This window comes from Schistocerca nitens, chromosome 6 (assembly GCF_023898315.1).
Source record: "Schistocerca nitens isolate TAMUIC-IGC-003100 chromosome 6, iqSchNite1.1, whole genome shotgun sequence".
Lineage (NCBI taxonomy): Eukaryota > Metazoa > Arthropoda > Insecta > Orthoptera > Acrididae > Schistocerca > Schistocerca nitens.
In genome coordinates this window covers 337,158,797-337,183,431 of record NC_064619.1, presented here as the reverse complement: position 1 = coordinate 337,183,431, position 24,635 = coordinate 337,158,797, and the positions used below count along the sequence as shown (strand labels likewise).

The following is a 24,635-nucleotide window of genomic DNA, read 5'->3' as shown; positions in this document are numbered from 1 at the left end:
TTTTATGACCTGTCTGTTTTTTGCAGCACACCTCTATCACATTCAATGTATGTAGCTTTTCAATCTTATTAACTCGAGCACAACATTTTGGAAGTAATCTCTGTCTTGCATATTACCTTATCTTCCATCTTTAAGTCTCAGGTTTTTAAATCTTGTTCGGCGCAGTCACCATCAATCAATCTTCTCTTCTCATCCTGTCCATTAAAGTCTCCCCTGACTGGGGTTCTGGGTGACTTTTCTGAACTTTACCCTTTTCCTAAGCCTCACTAGGCCTTTCCTTCACCTCTCCTCCTTCCTTTTCAACCCTTCTACCACAAGAAGGAGCCACTGGTTCCAAAAGCTTGCAAACTTTAATACCTTTTATATGTGTGTGTTCTCCTGCCACCTCTTGGTGAGTAGATTTTTTATCCATCCAACTACGTTATATTTTCAACTTATTTAAGCACACTACAAGGTGCAAAATGTCAACAGAAATGCTGTAAACCTTGAACACAGTCCTACACAAGAAAAATACAGTTCCTTTCTGTTTTTCGTTTCGCGCAACACCAGTCAAAGTAAACAGATTTCTGGAGCTCCTACTTAGTGTTCTGCTGTTCTTTCAATATCCCCAGCAGCCTATCATGCAAAGGCCTTCATTCAATTCAGTAGATGCACTTTACAGGCGGAAGTTTAGAAAGTATGTTGCTTAAGAGCAACGGGTCACAGCTGGTTTAGACGGATTTTGAAAACTTCATGTGGCATTGAAACCAAACACTGCAGTGAGAATCATGGGAGAAGGAACCACCAAGAAAACGGCTTATCTACGAGGGCTATTCCGAAAGTAAGGTCCGATCAGTCACGAAATGGAAACGACTATGAAAATCCGATAAAGCTTTGCACAGATGTGTTGGGTAGTGTCTCTAGTATAACCCCAGTTAGCATCACGTCGCTCTTCTCATTTCTGAGCTCGCAGTGAGTGCGTAAAGATGTCTAGAAAATAGTGTCTGCCGCCAAGTACGGGGGCCTGGTGAGAAATTTCCCCTGAAGCTATGCAGCTAACATTACATAACTGTCGTGCTGTTTCGTCTTCAAGACAATTCTCAGCCGCATTCTGCAGGGGCAATGAAGATGCTCCTGCATCGTTTTCAAATGGAAATGTGAGATTACCCACAATACAGCCCGTAATTGTCTCCCTCTGAGTTTCAGCTCAGGTCACATGAACCGCTGGTTATGAAGACAACATTTCGGCACAAGACAACGAGCCGTAGGCCAGCGTAGAGAATTGGCGGAGAGCACTGGCGGCTGCCTTCTATAGCGAGGGTATGGGAAAGTTGGTACAACGCTACGATACACGTCTAAGTCGGGTCGGCGACTATGGAGATAAGTAGCTGCAAGGTGTATCTAACTGTTGCAAATAAAACATTTTTGATTTTTACCGTGGTTTCCATTTCGCGACCTATCGGACCTTACTTTCGGAATAGCCCTCATACTACAATCTGGCATGAACACTCTATCTGGAAGACACTTACACCATGCCAAATTGTAAACCAATCATAGAAATCCTTGACTAGCACTGCATCAGCCAGAAAATGAAACGCCAGTCTCCAATTGGTGCCTTATTACCTTCTCAGACAAGGCAGAGCATTTTTGCTTGCTTGTTCCAAATGAAGAGGAAAAAATGTGATATCACCTGACAAAGCAAACAGTTCTCTTCCAAGCCTCGGTACAGAATATACAGCACTTACAGGGGGCACTTCTCTTGGTGAACTCTACTGTTGCCACAGTTACACAAATAGAAGCTGCCACAGGCAAAATAGGACACTGAATGACAGCTGGCACTGTGAGTTACCAGAAAGATGTTGCTGTCCTCAGTAACAATCCTCCTTTAGGACTCTGACTTTTAGAGTAGTACACAAAACCAACCTATATGGAATTCAGATCATACAAACAGTCAGAGTTACTCTGTCAGATATGTTTACTGTTGCTCCTGAGACTTCTTTGTAGCTACAGTATGTGCAATTTGAGACGATTATCAGTCTACATTCCAGGCTGAAATCTTAAGTTTTAAAAGTGTAGATATACAGTTTTATGTTCGTAATTCACTCCCAAAGAAAGCTATGCAATCTATGGGCACAACTCAAGATTGTGGTACAACTTGTCGACTGACTGTGACATCATCAACATGGTGGACACCCTTATTTCAAGCATATAAAATATGGTGACTATATTTTCAACCACTGCATACATGGATATGCACAAATAAAACAAAACATATTTAATTGTTGAAATAACATAAAACTAACAGGACACTCACAAGAATTGGGGCTTTTGGGTGGGGTCTAACTAAATATTCAACAAACCTGTCAAAGAAAAGATACTAAAACAAATACTAACACAAAAATCAAGCAAATTACATCCTCAGCAGTTAATAAAGCCATTTTTTTTTTTTTTTTTTTTTTTTAATGGGGGTAAAACTGGTACCTGGTATTTCAATTTGACCTTTACAGCTAAAGCAAAGTCCACAGTATAATAAATCAAAACCTGCGCATATAACTAAGATCAAAACTTATCTTTGCACCAATGAAGGTAAAAAAAATTCTGTGATACCTACCAATCAAAATCCAACATTACCAACAACTACTAACACAAACCAAAAATTCATAAAACAAATTGCACTAACACCAGTTTCAATAAAGAAGAAACACTCGATTATGCAAATAAACACACATACCACACACAAAAAATAAAATAAAGTTGTTGTCAAGCCAAAGTTTGTTTTACACACTACAGTTCTTATTTGGCATGGTCAAGTTGGAGGTGGTACACCTACGCTTTCCTCAAAACTTTTGAACAGGTTTACCCCACCAGTTATAGGGTGACCTACGGTTTAAAGTGGATTCTGAACCACAGTGCAACTCAGAATTTTGCATATCAATAAACACTGAGAGAGGTGACAAACACAACACATACTACAATAAAGAAATAAAAGCAAAAAAATATCATTGCTAACCAAAGTAGGCCAACAACTCTAGCAATAAGAGAAATAATGTGTCATCAACACAGTCTCAAATGGCCAGCCCACAATTCTCAAATCATGAACCCTCCAGATACGATGCTGCATGTACTGGTCTGTGGTCCGAGATGCAGCAACTTTCGTCAGTCTTGTACCTTCTCCACAAACTTAACACATCACATATTCTGCAGTTACCTCAAACAACTGTAGGTATTTAATCACAGTCAATATTTCATCCCCCACTGTGGCATGCTTGAACCTACTTGTTAACTTTGTTACATCATAAATAATGAAAAACAAAACACAAATTAAATCTCCAACCATATACACAACACATTAACAATTCCACACCCGACAATTTATCTATTTCCATAACTGCCAAAATCAAAACAACTCACTAGCAAACTGTTACAAACTCTTCTACCAAAAGTTCAATGACTCACTAACAGCACTTACAAATAGCCTAATTAGAAACAAACACCCAACGCCCCACAATACAGCACACTACTGCATACTCCACACAACCTCTCCAAACATGATCCATTTCAAATATGCTGGAATGCCATGATATACAACATGACACAGTCAAGTCACAGGTCAAAGCAGACGCTAGGTACAGAAAGCTTCAGTTGACCATATTTACAAATAATCTGTGGTTGAAGCTAATACCATATGGCAAGTAACAGTGTATACAGCAGAAAACAGATGTGTGGCTTCATTAACTCATAACAAAATTAGGCCTCATGTCAGCTGCACATCAGCAGGTACCATAAACATTGCTTAAGTTGTGACATATCCATTATTTTATCCAGCTTATGCCTTTCAATTAATATTAACGGATATCTACAACTAAAACATACAAAAAGAAACCCTATGTCACAACAGTACACTCCAGAGAATACTGATGGGGTGCATTGTTCACTACAGTGAACATGACTACTTCCTTCAACTGCTGACTCACTTCTTATTTCTCTTAAAAGCAGAAGGGGAGAGAGAGAGAGAGAGAGAGAGAGAGAGAGAGAGAGAGAATTCAAAACCTGGATCTATTAACATAAATATTATAACATCCAATAGTACAAATTATTATAAGTGTGATATTTGGTGGTTATTAGTAAACTATTTTCCAAACAATAATTTGAACATTCAAGAACACAGCTGAATGCTCATTTGTAAGTGCCATGCATGCACTGTATCTAGAAAACTGTAAAATGGGTGCAACAGCTCCCAAACCATACTGACAACTTTATGACAGTTACAATTTGACTGTCTACCACTAAAGAAATCTGATGCTACTACAGGTCAAGGGTTGAATGTTTTCTGGAATTTCCACTTAAAACAAACCTGTTCTCTTCTCTGGAGGCCAGATCTTAGGTGCAAGTTTGTCCATAAATTCTTCCATGGTTATAACTCTGTGATATTTGCGCAGAGGCTCCACTTCAAAGTATGTGTCAAATGGAACCTGTATCTGTAAAATTTTTTTACATGTTTTTCATTGTGTAACATCTGTTGGCAGTTCTCATTACACGAATAACTTTGATAGCAAATCAACTAAATAATAACTGCGATTAAATTGGTAGCTTGGACAGAGTATAGTTACTACAAAATTCCAAAACTTAAATCAGGCCCACAGTTCTTAATCACACTAATAGAAAAAAAGGCCGCTTTCCATCCAGGTAGGTTCATAATGAGAGGGCATTGTATTATAAATCGTATAATACGAACGCATATGTATTGTCTATATGGTGTCATAAAGTTACATTTTTCTTGTTTGTTGAGTATGTGTGAATTTGGTTGCATTCATACATTGCTGAAATACGAACGCATATGTATTGTCAACAAGGTGTCTTAAGGCTACATTTTTCTTGTTTGGTGAGTATGTGTGAATTTGGTTGCAGTCATACATTGCTGAAATGCGCGGGCAATTATTAGTGCAAGGGGTATACATAATTAATCAGCATAGGGAGCTTTACCCTTTTTCATGCACTCACCGACCGCGGTGCTCCGTACCGGTATTCAACCCATGGTGGTAGTGCAAGAGTCCTATTCAGACCTTTCGCAAAACCTAAAGCTCCTAAGAAGTGGTCAGCCTGGTTGCCGAATCTACCTGAAAATCATATTATTTAACGTAAGTATAATCATCTTTGCAGTATAGTAACATTTCTGGTAGCATAGCAACAGCGGTTTTCTTCTTACCCATGCACGGACAATAAAGAATGTACCCATTTTCGTCGATCTCGACAGCAAACGCTGAAACAAAGCTAAGAATCGCGAAAACGAAGGAAGATACACACTTTCTTATAAACATAATGCACATGCAGTCCACCCAAATCTTTATTACTGTAAGCAGACGCAGTTGCTAAGCAACCGCTACTGACCAATGTACATCTCTGGTAAAGCGTGTTTTTGTTGTATGTTTTTATCTGTGGCTGTCATGATTCATGATTGGATTCAAGTTTCCACGGGGCATTGAAAACTTGCAGATGCATGCCACAATTTTGTCTTCAACTATAAGTGTATTTGACATTTTTACAAAGAAGAAATAAATAAATAAATTTCAGGAGGATTTAAAAATTAGTTTCATTCATTCGAAAATAATTTCGAACGATACTTCGTCAACTGTTGATAACTCTTTTTATTGCCATGTTTGACGACATCAAAGGGGCTCAGCAATACATCCACAAGGAAAATCGTACACAGAACACTCAGTCTCCACTAGAAGCATAAAATTACTTTATTTTTCCCAACATTCCACGACGATAACACCGCACTTCAAATCTGCAACATCTAATGAAATTATGAAAAATCATCAGATACTTAAAAAGTACCAGCTCCTCTGGATATGACAGAATATCAGTGAGAAAACTAAAGTTATGCTGCGTCTTAATCAACAACATATTGTTCTACTAACGCCACCTGAGATAGGCCAATGGATTATTGTATTGTATTGTATTTGCATTCGTCTCAGATCATACATTTTACATATCTTCTGATCATATATCGTCATGTCAGTTTTTGGCTTGTAATATACATAGTTACAAAATTTTTAACACTAATTTTACCAGCATAGGTTTATGATTGATTGGTTGTTTTGGGAGGAGGGGACCAAACAGCCAGGTCGCCGATCCCATAGGAATACGGAAGGAAGTCGGCCTTGCCCTTTCAAGGAACCACCCTGGCATTCGTCTGAAGCGATTTAAGGAAATCATGGAAAACCTAAATCAGGATGGGCGGAAGGGGATTTGAACCGTCATCTTCCCGAATACGAGTCCAGTTTGCTAACCATTGCACTGCCTCACTCGCTAGCACAGGTTTATGTTGAACACGTTATTAAACTGTTTTTCTCATGATGTACAGTACTTAGTGTCTAAATTTTCGGACATTATTTTATATGTACAATATTAAACGCAACACTATGATACTAAATACTCACACTTTTCAAATGATCATCTCATCATTCATAAATTCCTCAAATGAATAGTAGCACGTATCAACCACGAGATCATACAGCTTTCGCTTCAGTGAACCCATTTCCATGTTCAGTACGTCTCTGCCATTGAGTTTGTTGTAGACTTTCATGATAATAATAATAATAATATTTTACTGTCGTTAAGCTTACAGAAGCAACAGACATCGTCAAATTACAAAATATAAACAAAATTATATGCAGGAGTTATAAGTACAATATTACAATAGTATTATAAATAGTCAATAGACAGGAGATACAATATATAAAGTGCAGTAGTACAACCAAATCAATCAGAATGTACCAGTACCAAATACAGGAAAAGGTCAGAATACAGAATACCAAGAAAGGAAAACATATTATATACAAATAAATATTACATCAGATTATAATAACTGCCCTTTGCAACTGTGCAGAGAAAAACAGATTAATGCTTATTACTAGCTACTATCAAATAGGTAACTAGAACTGCTAATGAAATAATTAATATTATTACTAGCTACTAACAAAGAGGTAGTAGAACTGCTAATGAAATAATTAATATAGTATATTGGGAGCATCAAAAGTTTATAATATTACTTGTTTTTGACTGCAATCAAGAAATTCATCAAGGGAATAAAAAGGATGCTCGACCAGCCACTCATACAATTTTGGCTTGATCTTTTCAATAGGACAATCCAATTTACAAAGAGAAAATTTATTGCAACATTTGAAACTTATTACATGATAGCTTTTTAAAGACTTAGTTAAACGCTGAAAAGGTTCATCAATGTGTTTCCTGTTTCTCTTATTATACGAATGTATATTTTGTCTTAATTGCTGGTTTGGTAAATTGTTCATGGTATGTAGAACAACAGTATATATATATATATATATATATATATATATATATATATATATATATATAGATTAACAACAGTCATAAATTTAAGGTTCACAAACAATGGCTTACAGGAATCAAGTCTACCATAATCGGTGATAATTCTTACAAATTTTTTTTTACAGTAGAAGAATATCATGTACATGCCTACAGTTTCGCCATTATAGTAAACCATAAGAAATAATGCTCTGAAAGAAGACAAAATATGCTGATCTAATATACTGATCTGATACACAACCTTTTAATCTTCTCAACAAATAGATTACTCTAGATAGCCTAGCAGATATATAGTTATTATGGTAATTCCAATTAAGTTTACTATCTAAATATATACCAAGAAATTTAATATTATTTGATACATTGAGAAATAAGGTATCTCTTAAGCTGAAAAACATGAACTGCGTTTTATTATCATTTAATAAAAAGCCGTTTGCTCTGAACCATTTTGATGCTTCACTGATGGTATTTTCTGTTATATTTTTTAACAATTCAGTGTCAGGGTCATTGTTGATAAAGGTTGTATCGTCAGCATATAAGATTGAATGGGAACTTACATTAGATGGTAAATCATTAATCATAATCAGAAAAAGTAGTGAGCCAAGCACCGAGCCCTGAGGCACATCACACAGGACATTGGCTACATTGGATCTATCTTCATTAATACAAACAATCTGTACACAGTGCTCCAAAAAGGCCTAAGAATACGCAAGTCACTGTTTTGAAAACCTAAAATCTCTAATTTATGCAGAAGTAACTTGTGGTTATCACAATCAAATTCTTTACTCAGATCACAAAAGGTGACTAGAGCAAACTCCTTATCTTCTAATACCTGGAGAACCCTTTTAATGAGCGAATCAATAGTATGAATGGTCGATCTATTTTTCCTAAAACCAAATTGCTCACTGGAAATAACAGAATTATTATTTAGAAAGTTAAATATTTGGTTATACATAGCAGTTTCTAATACTTTAGAAAAAACAGGAGTGAGGGATATGGGGCGGTAACTAGATGGACATTTTCCATCTCCATTCTTATACACAGGAACAACTCTACATAACTTCAGTGCATTGGGGAAAATTCCCTGTGTCAGACACTTATTTATAACATACGTTAAAGGGCCGACAATGCATTCAATAACATTTTTCAATATCTTACAGGATATGCCGTATATATCGGCACTGCTCGAAGACTTAAACTTATTTACAATATGTAAAACCACCTGCTGCGTCACTTCAGAGAACACAAAATTATGTCTGTCGTGCCTAAACCCCAAATTACAATTTTCCATCATTTGAGCAGCAGTTTCCGCGGGTTTAATGATATTTTTCTGAATATCCCTAACTGACTGTATACATAAATTGTTAAAATCATTTGCTGAGACAGCTACCTCTTTTGGTTTGCTATTTTTGGCGACTGGGGTTATTATATTCCAAGCTATTTTACATTTATTTTTTGATGCCTTGATACTTATAGTGTTATGTTGTTTTCTTGCTTCAATAATAGCTGCCCTATATTTTTTTTAGCTTCTGTAAAGAAAAATTTGGATTGCTGAATATTAATCTTTTTATTTAGATCGAAAAACAACATAACTTTTTTCTTTAAATTGGCTAATTCGGGAGTAAACCACTCTTTATTTCTCTTTTTGATTTTAGATTTACTGGCGGTCACTTTAATTTTACATATTCTTTGCAGAATAGTGATTTCAAACAAAGTATTGGATATTGAAAAAAATTTCTCAAAAACACAATCAGCTGACAAATGTTCTATTTTAGCAAACATGTCAAAAAATTGAAGGAACTAAGCTGGGATCTAAATTTAAACAATTTTGTGTCATCTACAGGTCTTGTTACAACTAATTTGGACTTACGAAGTGTATTGTGAGTTATAAAAGAATTTTCAAAAGTGAGAAATACACCATCATGATCAGAAAACGGAAAGTTGACAACATCACATGAAAAAGTTGATCTTAAGTAGTTTGTTAGGATGTTATCAAGAGACATACCAAGCCTCTGGTTGGTTTGGTATTGTGGTAGACAAAGTTAAATTGCCCAAGTAAATTTTTAAATTCTGGGTTTATCTTCTGTGACATCAAAGTCAGCATTTAGGTTCCCCCCCCCCCAATTAGTATCTCATAGTTTTTCCACTTGTTACCATTAAAAAACAATTCCTCCAATTTTTCAACAAACAAAGAGGGATCATCCTCTGGGGATCTGTACAGAGATAAAACTACTAACTTTATGTCATTTATACATATTCCTGATACCTCAAAATCAAATTCCTTATACAGAGAACTCAGAGAACACACATCTATCTATAACCCAGAATAGAGTTTTTAACGTAGACTGCAGGACCACCGTGTATACACATATCCCTGCAGAAATTACTAATCAGTTTAAAGTCACCAAATTGAATGTAGCAAATTTCATCATATTTACACCAATGCTCATTAACACAAATCACATGAATCTGATTTACTAACGGAAATTCATTCAATATTAGGGATTCGCTATTCAACCCTTGCACATTGAGTCAGCAAATTCTGAGAGTGTGGTCATTTTGTGAGGAATTAGAATCAGCACTGATATTACTATTCACTGCTAAATCAATGTGCTTGGTTAGACTAAAAAATTGATTAACATTGTATTCTAAGGCTATTGCATTATGGTACTTAGCTTGATTCAGACAATTTTTCTACTATATCTACAATAACATCTGAGACAATTCAGACAATTTTTCTACTATATCTACAATAACATCTGAGACAAATCTTTTACCTAACCCTTTAGGTGAAAACCATGAGATGTATGAAACCTCCTACCAATGTTGCTGAGGTCAAAGAAAGTGACATTCCTAAAGCGTTTACACATCTTAAACATTCCCTGGTTAGCCTTCTTTACCTCTTGATTGATGGCTGACCATACAGATAGATCATACCGTGTTGAAACAGAAAAAACACAGATAACTTTGGCACTCTGAATACATTGGTGTCTGTTGGCAGAGTTTTAGGCGATGTGTTGGAAGCATGAAAATTTCTTTGTGTTTAGTGTTGTGGGTGTATTTGAAATGTTTTTCTCCCATTACCTCAGGATTAGTGTGTACAAAGACGATAATCTCAGTTATGTACAATGCAGGGATAGGTAATATTTTTAGGTTCTCTGAAGTAGTAGGATTCATGACATATGACTTGAATTCCCCTCAAAAATTAAACCATATCTAATTATGGATTCAAAGTAACTGTGGTATACCACCTTCCTGCTGTTTATGTCTGTTCGCCATATAGCACATCCACTGCAAAAGTAAGTGTTTAATTTAGTAGCCACGTAATCTATATGTGCTTAGAGTTTTGACCAAGTTTAGTCCCAAATTAATGCGCTCAGCTTCCACAATAATTTGATTCTTATGCATGATTATGATATCACTGATTATTGATTGTTGGTTTTAAATTGAATTAAGAAAGGTCTTTGAAATATTAAATTTAAGACCAATTTGTTTAAACCATATATCTAGGTTGTTTAGCATTTTTATTACAGCATCTGGAATTTCCCTCACATTTCCTTTTTCAGTAACTACGTAAGTATTATCAGCAAATATGACTGTCTGTGCACTGATATTGAGATGTAAATCGTTTAGGCCTATGTAAAGGAGAAACAAGATTGTTCCTAAGATTGAGCCTTGAGGCACTATTTGTGAAATTGTATCCCACTGAGATGCATAAATTGTGGTATTAGATGTTATGATTACCCTTTGCTTCTGCTTGTCAGTAAAGACCCGATCCAATGTAGAACGTTTTGTCTGATGTCATATTGTCTAGTTTATGAAGCACTATGGAGTGATTCACTGAATCGAATTCCTTTGTAAGGTCACAGAAAATAGCTGACACTTTATGGATTTTGTTAAGTGATGAGCTGATTCTTTCATTAGATTTTCCTACATTTATGTGAAATTTATTAAAGCATTGAGACATTTGTACAGGATTCAAAATAGTGTTGTTGTTTTGCTTAATTTTTGAAATTTCCTGGTGGTCAACTGCTGTACCTAATACAGAATTAGTACAAATTATATTGCCTTAGATTTATAATGTCCTAGAATTAACTTATTGCTTGATATTCTTTTGGCAGTATTGACAACACTTTTAAATACATCTTTGTAACATTTCACATAGTTAATAAAGTCAGGTTTCTTATTGTGAATCAGCTCTTTCTATAGTGCCTATTTTCTAGCACTAGATATTTTTAATCCTGGCATAATCCACTTTCGTACTTTTGGCTTTTTGGTGTCAGATCCTTGGTGGGAATGATTCATTGAACACTTCCAGAAAACTTCTTAGAAATTTAAAAGCGTGCTCAATACTTGACACACTATTTCCTGTGGGTCATTTTACTGTATCTATTTTGTCATGGAAAGAGTTCAAGTTACCAGACTGAGATTTTCACTCTGCAGCAGATTGTGTGCTAATACAAAATCCTTTCTTCTAGGAGTGCTAGTTCTGCAAGGTTCGCAGAAGAGCTTCTGTGAAGTTTGGAAGTTAGGAGACGAGATACTGGCAGAATTGAAACTGTGAGGATGGGTCGTGAGTCTTGCTTGGATAGCTTAGATGATAGAGCACTTGCCCGTGAAAGTAAAGGTCCCGAGTTTGAGGTCTCGGTCTGGCACACAGTTTTAATCCACCAAGAAGTTTCGAGTTCAAGTTATTTTCACGAAAGTTTATATTCATACAACCTTTCTTAACATTTGGTTTAGTTACTCCTGGCAGCTGAATAAACAATTCAGAATGGTCAAAAATTTCTTAGTCCAAAGAGAATTTGTTTTTGCAGTCAAACATGTAATTTTTTAAGTTATTTTCTATACAAGTAGCTGAATAAGCATTGTATCTAGTGGATTCACAAAAATTTAGTTTAAAACCAATTTCTGAATTAAGTCCATATATATTTTTGGGCTACAGTCATGACTTATCACCTTTACTTTAATATCAGCAGCTATGATAATAGTTTTCTTCCTTTCTTTCATAAGTTTACCAAGTGACACTGTAGCTTGTATAAGAAAGCTTTAGTTGTTGTACTTCTTGGAATTCTGTAAATTGACATGACTAATGTGCTTTTAGATCAACACAATAGCTTTCAAAAGAGCACTCCTCATTGAAGTAATCAAAATCTGCTTTATTTCATTTGTTAAGCACTGTATCAAGAAGTATGCACGACCCTCCAGGGATCTCTCTTTTCTGCAAAAGCTGGTTGCTGCATTGAAGTCTTTATAGAGTCACTAGTTAAACAATACTAATTTAAACAAAAAACTTTGATATTTTTGCTTTCTTTGAGGATAATTCGCAGTTCTTCAGTTTTGGTACTACCTGACTTGAAGCTACACTCCTGGAAATGGAAAAAAGAACACATTGACACCGGTGTGTCAGACCCACCATACTTGCTCCGGACACTGCGAGAGGGCTGTACAAGCAATGATCACACGCACGACACAGCGGACACACCAAGAACCGCGGTGTTGGCCATCGAATGGCGCTAGCTGCGCAGCATTTGTGCACCGCCGCCGTCAGTGTCAGCCAGTTTGCCGTGGCATACGGAGCTCCATCGCAGTCTTTAACACTGGTAGCATGCCGCGACAGCGTGGACGTGAACCGTATGTGCAGTTGACGGACTTTGAGCGAGGGCATATAGTGGGCATGCGGGAGGCCGGGTGGACGTACCGCCGAATTGCTCAACACGTGGGGCGTGAGGTCTCCACAGTACATCGATGTTGTCGCCAGTGGTCGGCGGAAGGTGCACGTGCCCGTCGACCTGGGACCGGACCGCAGCGACGCACGGATGCACGCCAAGACCGTAGGATCCTACGCAGTGCCGTAGGGGACCGCACCGCCACTTCCCAGCAAATTAGGGACACTGTTGCTCCTGGGGTATCGGCGAGGACCATTCGCAACCGTCTCCATGAAGCTGGGCTATGGTCCCGCACACCGTTAGGCCGTCTTCCGCTCACGCCCCAACATCGTGCAGCCCGCCTCCAGTGGTGTCGCGACAGGCGTGAATGGAGGGACGAATGGAGACGTGTCGTCTTCAGCGATGAGAGTCGCTTCTGCCTTGGTGCCAATGATGGTCGTATGCGTGTTTGGCGCCGTGCAGGTGAGCGCCACAATCAGGACTGCATACGACCGAGGCACACAGGGCCAACACCCGGCATCATGGTGTGGGGAGCGATCTCCTACACTGGCCGTACACCACTGGTGATCGTCGAGGGGACACTGAATAGTGCACGGTACATCCAAACCGTCATCGAACCCATCGTTCTACCATTCCTAGACCGGCAAGGGAACTTGCTGTTCCAACAGGACAATGCACGTCCGCATGTATCCCGTGCCACCCAACGTGCTCTAGAAGGTGTAAGTCAACTGCCCTGGCCAGCAAGATCTCCGGATCTGTCCCCCATTGAGCATGTTTGGGACTGGATGAAGCGTCGTCTCACGCGGTCTGCACGTCCAGCACGAACGCTGGTCCAACTGAGGCGCCAGGTGGAAATGGCATGGCAAGCCGTTCCACAGGACTACATCCAGCATCTCTACGATCGTCTCCATGGGAGAATAGCAGCCTGCATTGCTGCGAAAGGTGGATATACACTGTACTAGTGCCGACATTGTGCATGCTCTGTTGCCTGTGTCTATGTGCCTGTGGTTCTGTCAGTGTGGTCATGTGATGTATCTGACCCCAGGAATGTGTCAATAAAGTTTCCCCTTCCTGGGACAATGAATTCACGGTGTTCTTATTTCAATTTCCAGGAGTGTATTTATATTCCAATGCAATAAGTAAGTTTTTCACTGTTTTTACCTGTCTATGCACAACTTTTCATAGATTTGTTACGTCTGTGTTTTCCTCATATTACTTTCTACTAAAAAATCCTTCAGACTTCATGGTGGTGAAATTGTTCGCTTGTCACAGCTCGTTTCTGCATTATAGAAACTTTTTGTACTTTTGCAGCATTTAACCAAAATATTATGCCATTCAAGATCAGGGAGTGGAAGTATGTGAAATATGTATACATTATTACTATCTTGTCAACCTAGAGTTAAATTGCTCTTAGTACAAAGCTTGCTGGGCTTAATTTCTTGAGCACGTGATAAATATTTTCATTCTATCATAATTTATTATTCATTAGTATGCATAGAAATCTTATAACCTTATGTGGAGTTTTATTTATTTTCTGACCAATGAAATCCATTTCCCGAGTGTTTAGGTTTATTTGCAGTGAAACTGCATTAAATTTATTTTCGAAAGGTTTAATGAGAGACTGTTTGCTTACTGGGACTTGTTGTGTTATTGTTTCGTAATATGCACTGGGGATTTCATGTCCTAAGACCGACTTGTATCATCTATTTATTTAATTATTCATGAAGTTACTTAAGATGGTGGATGGTGCGGTGCAACATATTGAGAATGTTCTTATTAAGATGCATGTTCAGATCTTCAGTTAAAATTGACTGAACTGCACAGAAACTTAAATTAAGTTCATCAGCCATCTCCCCAATTGTAAGTCTGTGATTAGAGTGCACTAAGTCGTGAACTTTCACAACATTTTCATTCGTTTTTGAGGTGGAAGGACAGTCGGACTGTGGTTCATCTTCAAATTATTCGCGGTCATTTTTAAATATGTTGAACCAGACAAAAATATTTGACTGGCTCATACAGTTATCTCCAAAAGCTGTTTTTAATAGTTCATAAGTCTCAGAAGCTGATTTCCCAGTTTTAAAACAAAATTTCACACAAACTCGTTGCTCCGTTTTTACATACATTTTAACGTAGACAGAATCCAGCAACAAGCCCTAACAGACCCGCAATCAACCAGCTGGACACAGCCAACTGAATAAAGGAAGAGTTTTCTGTCAGAGAGCTTTCAAGGATAAGGCAACGACTCACTCCCCACCCTCTATGTACCTGCCCGCCAAACCAGTAAGCAGCAGCGGATCCATTCTTAAAACTTTTCAATCACACCCCATATAAGTCTTACAATTTACTTATTTAAAATTTTGTCAAACTTACAATATTACTTGTTGAATAATTTATACAAGGTTCTTTCTAACGCTGGTTCAGAATTTGCATCTGCAATAACTAGCATAAATTTTTATTTCATTTTAAGTATCCAGATCAAAGTATCACTCCCTCCTTTACAAAATCTTTCACTGAGTAACAGCATTTTTCAGTTACAAAATTGTGTAAATTGCTTTTTAAAATATTTAGTTTCATATTCAACATGTCACACCCTTTTATTTTGTTGTGAACTTCCATGGCTATATATTGAGGACCAACAACAAAACTTTAAACACTAACTATGACAGTCAGAGTCATGACACAAGGGAGAAACAAAGCCTTCACAAAGACTCAGTGTCTCTAGATATAGTGCAAAGAAGAATTATTCACTCTGGAATAAAAATCTACAGGAAGCTCCCACTCAGTATGAAAAAAGACATTGACAACCCACATATATTCACAAGGGAACCAAAAACATTCCTCATAAACCACACTGTGCACAGGGTGGTTAGAAAAAATAGAAAAAGCTTGTAAGTGTATTGAAAGATAGTGTGTGCTGAAAAATAATTGCTAAGAAAAAAGTTCTATATGTTGCACATTTACAAATTAATTAGCACTGAAGTTGTGCACACACAAATTCAAGTAGCCCACCAGATAAAGTGTCACTGAATGTGTTCTTAGTTTTGTTTCCTAAAATTGAACAGGGGACTGATACAAAAATTGGACATAGGATGGTAGAAAGGACTGAACCCAAGTCAAACGCTGAGTAGTCTTGTGTGCTTTCAACCACACTGTGAGAACAGCTAACACTAATTGTATCTGCCGAGCCACTTGAATTTGTTCAATGGCCTGATTGAGTAAGTTTAATGCTAATTAACTCAGGAACACCATGACATATCAAATCTTTTCTTAAAAATTATTTCTCAGCCCTCCCTACATTGCAACACACTTACAAGCTTTTCAAACTGTTTTGATCAACCTGTATAATTTAAATGAATTTCTAGAGCTATAAGTTATGTAAAAGATGTTTTGCACTATACACTTATGAACTTGCCAATGCTTTACAATGTCACCAAATGTGTTCTTTGTTTTGTTTTCTAAAACTGGACAGGAGAGTGATACAAAAACTGGACATTGGATGGTAAAAGGACTGAACCTGAGTCAAACAGATATATGTTCTAATTCCCTTCTACCCACCCTATCTGTTCATTGCCTCCCTCATTACATAATACATAAATCATACCGCCATATGCTATGCTGATAAAACAACTCTACTCACATCAGAATAACTCAGATTTGAATAACAGTAAGCAGAAATCACTCAAATCTACTCTCCACTGGTTCTCTACAAATAAATTATCCTGTAATACAGAGTAACACAAAAGCTTCTTTTAACATTCCCAAAAGCCATAGAAAACAAATCTGTAAAACTGTTAGGAATGCATATTGATTTCAAACTTAAGTGGAAAGAACGTGTAAGTCAGGTGTGGAAAAAGCTTTCAAAAATCTCGTATCTCCTTTGAAAACTCAGAGATATGATTAGTATGAACTTTCTTAGAGAAATGTGATTTGAACTCTTCCAATCACATAATACTTAACACTATGGCTGCTGCAGCTGCATGTCCAGCTGGCTATGCTGAGCGTTTCCATTAAGGTCCCCTAATCCATTTACCTGTGCTAATAGCCTTCCTCGTGGATTGCTGTCTGTGCCTGAGCTCTTCTCTCGGCTGACCTTACCCTGTGCTGAGTATTTCTGGAGCCAGAGCGGTCGCAACTGGCAGACTGAGTGTGACCACCGACGTTACAAATAAACACAGTGTACCTGGATACTATTCCATCTGGAGATGAATTGCTCGACAGACATAATGTATATTGAAAGTGCTTATGCAGCTAACACCTCATCAGACGCTTTCTTTCATTTGCAATTAGTTCATGCGAATCATCATAATGTCTCGGTAGATATCTGACAATGGAAAGTTCAAGATGGAAAATGGAGATTTGTGGTAAGCTCTTATGGAACCAAACTGCTGAGGTCATCAGTCCCTAAGCCTACATACTACTTAATCTAATGTAAACCAACTTACGCTATGGACAACACACACACCCATGCCCGAGGGAGGACTCAAACCTCCGAGGGGAGAGCCGCAAAATCCAGGATGGAATGTAACAATATTATGAGAAGGAAAGTTGCTACTCACCATAGAGCAGAGATGAAGAGTCACAGATAGGCACAACAAGAAGATTTTCACACAATAAAGCTTTTGGCCAATGTTCTTTGTCAACAATAGACACATACGCGCACACACACACACACACACACACACACACACACACACGCAAAAGTGTGTGAGTTGCAACTTTCCTTCTCATAATATCGGTATACATCTGAGTTTTATTTGAAGTACTGACTAATTATCAGCTTTTTGTACGTTACAATGTAAACACCGGAGAGTCCATAATGATCAAACTTTGATGTTCGTCTGTACTAGCACAATAATTTGCCTGCAAATAGCTTTCAAGGGAAGTGTTGGGTGGCCAAAACACACTTTTGAAGCTAATGACTATATTTTGAGTGATTAACCCAATAAATTATCCTCAGGGAAACTTCAAAACCAAAAATTCAACGTTTCTGAATTCTTGTTATATGGGACGCAATTATTATTAAACAGTAGGAATAAAGGATAATGTATAACTTTTGCTTAAGAATTCTATAAGGAAATACAAAATTATTTGCACTACCTAATTAAATGTCACCTTAAATTCTAATGACTTTTTGTGCCTTGGAAATGGGTGAATGTGTGCAACTGACCATCGCCTAATGAAGTTAATCTTCATTTTTGAACTGCTGTCCGTTAGTCTCATTATTATTTAAAAATGACTTAACCGCTTTGGATTATTCTTTTTTTGTTGTGTTCGTAATTGTTAAAGTAAGGTTTTTATGAAAGAAAATTTTGGAAAAGTTGCCTAGGAAACTGGAAAATTCTGGATACACTGAAAGAGCTTTTTTCTATGAAATTTTCACGATTTTCGTTACTCACAAGTGAAACGATCGATATCAATAATTCTTTTTTTGTTTTATTCATTCTAATCTTGGACTTGAAGCATCCTGTCTATGTTTGTCAGCACAGTCTGGATGTTTCATATGTTTGTAAATAAGGTGTTTGTCAGCACAGCAATTACGTGGAGAGGCTCTTCAAGCTCAGATTCCCCCCCCCCCTCCCCCTTCCTTTCTCATACGAGCTTTGGGCCGGCAATGACAAAGCTGAAAATATTTTTTTTATTTTCATACTTATTTTTCATTTATTTGTGATTTTTAAATATTTTTTTGAGAAGTAAGGGTTAACTTCACTTCCAGATGTACCAACTTGGCTAAAAGTTCTTCTTTGTATGGTATGTTTCAAAACATGGTACAACACACAAGGGTATGTTGCATGTTTTGTATTCATATTTCATTTCTCGGCGCACATTCTGTTTCGAGGAGACTGCACATCTACGCCATAGTCTACGTTTCTTGGACTGGTCACTTGGAATGACATTTGGAAAGTGACTTCCAGTAAAGTGCAGAGGATTTTCGTCATGCGAGTATCTTCCTGTCCCATCTCTTCTCAGTTGTGTAGCAAATTTTTCCACAAGTTCTTGTACCAGAGATAAATGAAAATTGCTAATGGAATTTTTCTCCCTGTCACCCATCTGTAAAGAGTGGGAGCATTCAAAACAATTGTACCATTTAACAGATTTACACACAGATACAGCTGAGCTTAATAGCATGTCAGAGCGTTCTACTGTGCCCATACTTGCATTGTAGTCGACAACCAAATGCAGCTTGATTATTTTCTCACCAGTCCTCCTGTTTGTCTTTCCCATGTCACACATTCCTATAGTGTTACAGGTTGGCAACATCAACACTTCTCTCGTGTCACAAAAATTGTGTCAGTTGACATAAATTAAACTTCCCCTCATTCAGTTTCTTCTTTAGCTTTGGCAAATTGCGTCCGTTGCACAGTACCGTAACTATGAGTGATTTGGAACTACTGGGGTGAAATGGAACACAGTGTCCATTTCAACAATTCATCTTTGGTGTGGAGTGATAATTTGGTGTAACTAATGGAAGCTGCCCTCTAGGCTCCTCTTGGATATTAGTTGTTTCAGTAATATAGAAATTATGTGTGTCAATGAGGTATGTAATTTTAAAAAAAATGTATTTAAGTGTAAACATTAACTTTTTTCTAAAACTCTGGAAACAAACTGTTGCACAGCTACTCTGGTAATAGTAATACAGTTCTCTGATATTGGAATGTGGAGGACAACTATCAGTGATGGTGTATGAAAGGTTAGGTTTGGTTATGTTATTCGTTAGCTGCAAGCATAAATGTAGAAAATCATCTTTTTTCAGGTTGAATTGGCACATGCCATGGGTATGCAAAAGATGATTGGGCCAGCTGGCTATCAAAAATACAGCGAGACAAGCCTGCAGAAAGCTGTCAGTGATGTCAAAGCACGTAAATTATCACTCAGGAATGCATCCAAAAAATATGGAATACTGGTACCACCTAGTACACTTTCAAGGAAATTAAATAATAAAAATCCTTTGGAAATAGGTGGACAAACTGCTTTGAGTTTACAAGAAGAGAAGACATTATCCAGTGGATTATTTAAATGCGCAGAATGAGGTCAGCCATTAACGACAAGTGAGATAAGGGATATTGTAAAGAGCTATTTTACGAAAGGGGAAAAGTGGAAAATAGGTTTGAAGACAGTAGGCCTGGATATGAGCTCAAGGGAACAGACATGTCAGTAAACTATTTCAAAAATTTGGAGGAGACTGTGAGAGGTGTCCCATGTATCTACATAGTTGACTATGATGAGACCTATTTCTCCAACGATCCTAGTGCTGTCAGAGTGCTAGTGAAGAAGGGTTGTAAACATCCTCATAGAATCATAGACTCATCCAAAACAATTACATCTGTAATGATAGCTGCTGCAGGAGATGGACATCTTCTGCCACTCATCTGTATCCAACATGGACTGAAGAGGGAGTGAATGGTACAGACTACAACACAAACCAAAGTGGATGGTTTGACCTCAATACATTTGAAGATTGGTTTCAGACAACAGCTTTGCTGTACCTTTGATGGCTTGAGGGTGTCAAAGTCCTGATAGGAGACAATCTCTCAAGCCGCATTTCCTTGTTTGTAGCTGCCCAGTGTGAGGAGAACAATGTTAAGGTTGTGTTGCTCCCCCCAAATGCAACACATATCTGCCAGGCTCTAGATGTGGCATTCTTTCATCCAATGAAGATAGCTGGGCGAAAAGCTTTGACTGATTGGAAGAAAGGCAATATGGGTGTTCTTCCAAAAAGCGACTTCCCTAAGACACTGAAGGCGACGTTTCACTACATGGTTGAGAAAATTCAAGACAATGCTATTGCAGGATTTCGTGCTTCTGGTATCATACCTTCCAATACAGAAAAAGTTTTATCTCTCTTACCTGTTCGTAGTTTGGAAAATGAAACAGGTGACCCAACGCAGGTATGGTCTGGTGCCTTTGTGGAACACCTGAGAGATGTTCGTTAAGGGTCTGTTAATTCCCAATCCAAACTCGTGATGGAAAACTGGAAGGTCTCCCTGGGAAAAGTGTCATGTCACAGGCAGAAATTTCAGACGATATTGGAGTGGACAGCAAGGAAATGGAAGCTAATGATCCCAAAGTTTTGGAGCAAGAAACTGTAATATCTGAGACAACAAATGAAGAGGAATATCGACCTGGACCTTCCGAGACACTTCCAATGACACTGGCCAAAAATGATTTTGTCTTGGTTAAGTTTCCTGTTACAGAGACTAACCAATCAAAATTATATGTAGGAAGGGCTGAGGCTAAGGAGCTGTATGACGACAACCAAGTTAATTTCATGAGGAGGAAAATTAGTGAGAACCAATATTTTTTCCCTGCTGTTGTAGACGTGTGTGGTGTCAAAAGCAAAAATTGTGATGAATGTGAAAGGAACTCATTTCTGATGAGGAAGAATGATATTTGAAACTCTTGAAGGCACTTACATCATGTAATGTAAAGTGTTGTGTTAAGTACCGTATTTACTCGAATCTAAGCCGCACTTTTTTCCGGTTTTTGTAATCCAAAAAGCTGCCTGCGGCTTAGAATCGAATGCAAAGCAAGCGGAAGTTCTGAAAAATGTTGGTAGGTGCCGCCACAACTAACTTCTGCCGTCGAATATATGTAACGCAACACAGGCATGTTTGCAGGCACAATGATAAATACTGGCGCCGAAACCTCTGCGTCAGTAAACGAATTAAAAAAAAAAGAAAAGAAAAAGGTGGAAGACAAGCTTTTTTTCTCCGCCCCGAGTTTCGGCCACTGCATTTTCATACATTATACAACGAAGTAAATACAAATTCCGTATTGTTTATCTTCGAATGTAGCAGCATTTCAATGTGCTACGAAAATCCGACTGGCAATATACTACTTAAGCCCGGTCCACACGCAACGATCTGTCTGCGCAGACATCGGCGCAGATATCTGTACATGCAAAAGATCGCTGCAAATGTGGTGTGTTCACACGACACAAACCCAAATCTACTACTCGCCCGCTATCTGTCGGTGTAGAAAAGAAATATCAGTGGCAAGCGACTACGCTCCCCGTAAACGTCAAAAATTTAATTCAGTTATTTTGAAATATAGAAATGGGAAAAGTTCTGTTATGGTCTGTGTTCGCAACTTGTGTTGGAAAAAACATTCAGACCAACCGCAGGAAACAGAGAAAGCGGTCAAAATGGTGTAGACAGTGGCTGCTAAAGCGAATGCAGTTTTCTCACGTAAATTTACTGCGAGAGTTGCTGGGCGAACCTAACGACTGGCGAAATTATATGCGGATGGATGTCGAACTTATAATTATCTCTTAAAGCTTGTAACCCCTCATATTATGAGAAAAAATACTTATATGAGAAGGACACTTTCTCCTCACGGACGGCTGGCCAAGCAGATCAAAATACCATAACGTTGGCTGGTATACTTGATCTACTCCTACAACAGATCTTCTAGATTTCTGAACTTTGGATAACTCTTTTCGGTAAACAGTTCGCAACGAATTTTTTAAAAATATATATTACTGTTTCTCTGTTTGCCAAGGCGTCAACTGCCCGCAAATTTTCAATTAGAACGTTGTATGCTGCTGTCTTTTTGTCTCGGTCACTATATTCTTTACTTTTAATCTTCCACAAATATGGGTGGTTTCTATATATTTCAATGAATTCACTTACAAACTCTCGAGAACAGTAAAGAGTATCAGCCATTTTAATGCCCTGTGCGCACAAATACAAACACTAGACTGAGCAAACAGCTGTTTCACGCCAGATTTGCGGCGATCTCCTGTCCACACGCTCCAAATTGTCTGCACAGATGTGGTTTGAACCCACAGATTTGAGAGGTTTCGCTCAAACCTCCAACTCCAACTTCCAGGTTTGCACACACCTCAGGTTGTTGCAAATCTTCTATCCACAGGCAACAATCTGTCTGCGCAGATGTGATGTGCGCAGACATTTGCACAGACAGATCGTTGCGTGTGGACGGGCCTTTACTGGTATGGACATCACTGGGCAAGACTGTTCGGGATGTTTGTCAAAATGGCCAGCACTACGTTCTGAATATTTTGCTGCCGGTGAGAATAATACGAATATAAACATTTTGCCATGTATTATTTCGTGTTTGCTGCTATCTCATTTAAATCCTGTTTGCCTAATAAACTACGAAACTAGAGTGAGACAACAACAAACGCGGAAGAATATACATATCATGTCATGTTTATATCCGTATTATTCCTATGCCTAATAGTGATACAGTCAGAAATGAAGCACGGCAATTGACTAGATTTTTAAAGCTAAGATGACTATAATTTCTGTGCAGAATGTAATGTACTAAAGAGGCGTCTGCAAAGATTTTCAAACGGAGAAAAATTTTCACTAAACTCTTGTTCAGAACATCTTCTATCATACGCAGTCTATTATTTAGCTCTTGTTGATCATTATCAAAGAAAGCAGCAGTGTAGGTAACAACAAATAGCAGTCTCTTGCCATTGTTTCGCTAATTATACGATTTATCTCTCTCTCTCTCTCTCTCTCTCTCTTAAGTGGCGGTAGCGCGCACAAAAGCAAGCCATGCCGCGAGCGGTGACAGGTCATAAACACTCATTACAGCATGAGACAAATAATGCATGACACAGTACAATAATGCATTTTCAGCTTAGAGTGACGTTAACACCTATAACAAAAAGAACGGCAATCAATTCAAACCAGACGAAGCACGAGAAAAAGGAAGGGTACCCGTATAAATATGGACGGAGCGCCTGACGCTTAGTAATGGCTACCTGGTAAAGCTTAACTGCTAAGCTTACGGCTCGAACCAAACTACTGTAGCTGTATCGTCATTCATTCGACCTGATTTGTGTCTCCTATTACAATGGACCAATTTTGTTTCGATTTGGAGGTGCGGCCTAAAACTTTTCTCTCCCCTTGAATTTCGAGTCTCAAATTTCAGGTGCGGCTTAGATTCGGGAAAAATTTTTTCCTTGATTTCGAATCTCATTTTTCATGTGCGGCTTAGATTCGAGTGCGGCTTAGATTCGAGTAAATACAGTAATGAATGATATGGTTTTTTTGTAACATCATTGTTTAGAGAAGCATTTGTAAGTTCAGAGATTTAATGGTTAATAGAGCTGGTAATATAAAAAACATTAATTGGCATTAATTAATATAAAGTTGTTCTAGTATAAATGCAATTTTCTTAGTAAAATGCTTGTTAGATGTGTTTCACATGTTCCAGTTCACCTTACCACATGTTTCAAATGCAAATATTGTTCAAAACATGCAATGTTCCAAATCACCCCAAGTCCTGGGGCGACTTGGAACACATTTAAGATTAAAATTTGAAGAAGGGTTATGGTAGAGCATTTTCATTCTTTTAATACATTTCTATAAGAAGGACTAGAGATGCTGTATTTAAAATTTCAAAATTATAGTACAATATTTAGATATTAATTTTCAGTAAAAACTTCATTTTCTGTCCCAATTCACTCCAAGTTTTGGTACTGCATGTTGCTGTTCTATGGCTGTGAAGCCACAAGAACAGGTCTGGACTTGTATACCAATTGACGATATACGGGGTATGTCAACATTCACAGTATGCTTTCATTAATGTTGGCACTATATCACCAGATTTCCCCAAATTATGGACTTCAGTTTCAGTTGTTGTGCCTTTGTATACAATGAA

General features: G+C 37.9%; 1 protein-coding gene across 1 annotated transcript in view; it reads right to left on the bottom strand.

Moving 5' to 3' along the window:
* LOC126263638 (GDP-fucose protein O-fucosyltransferase 1) overlaps positions 1-5,370 on the bottom strand; it is a 130,977-nt gene extending 125,607 nt beyond the window's left edge. The window contains exons 1-3 of the mRNA XM_049960730.1: positions 5,186-5,370; positions 4,981-5,096; positions 4,334-4,457 (exon numbers count right to left, since the gene is read on the bottom strand). Coding sequence (XP_049816687.1) covers positions 4,334-4,457; positions 4,981-5,096; positions 5,186-5,306 — 361 coding nt within the window. The 5' untranslated portion in view covers positions 5,307-5,370. The remainder of the gene's footprint in view (positions 1-4,333; positions 4,458-4,980; positions 5,097-5,185) is intronic.
* Positions 5,371-24,635: the final 19,265 nt, after the last annotated feature.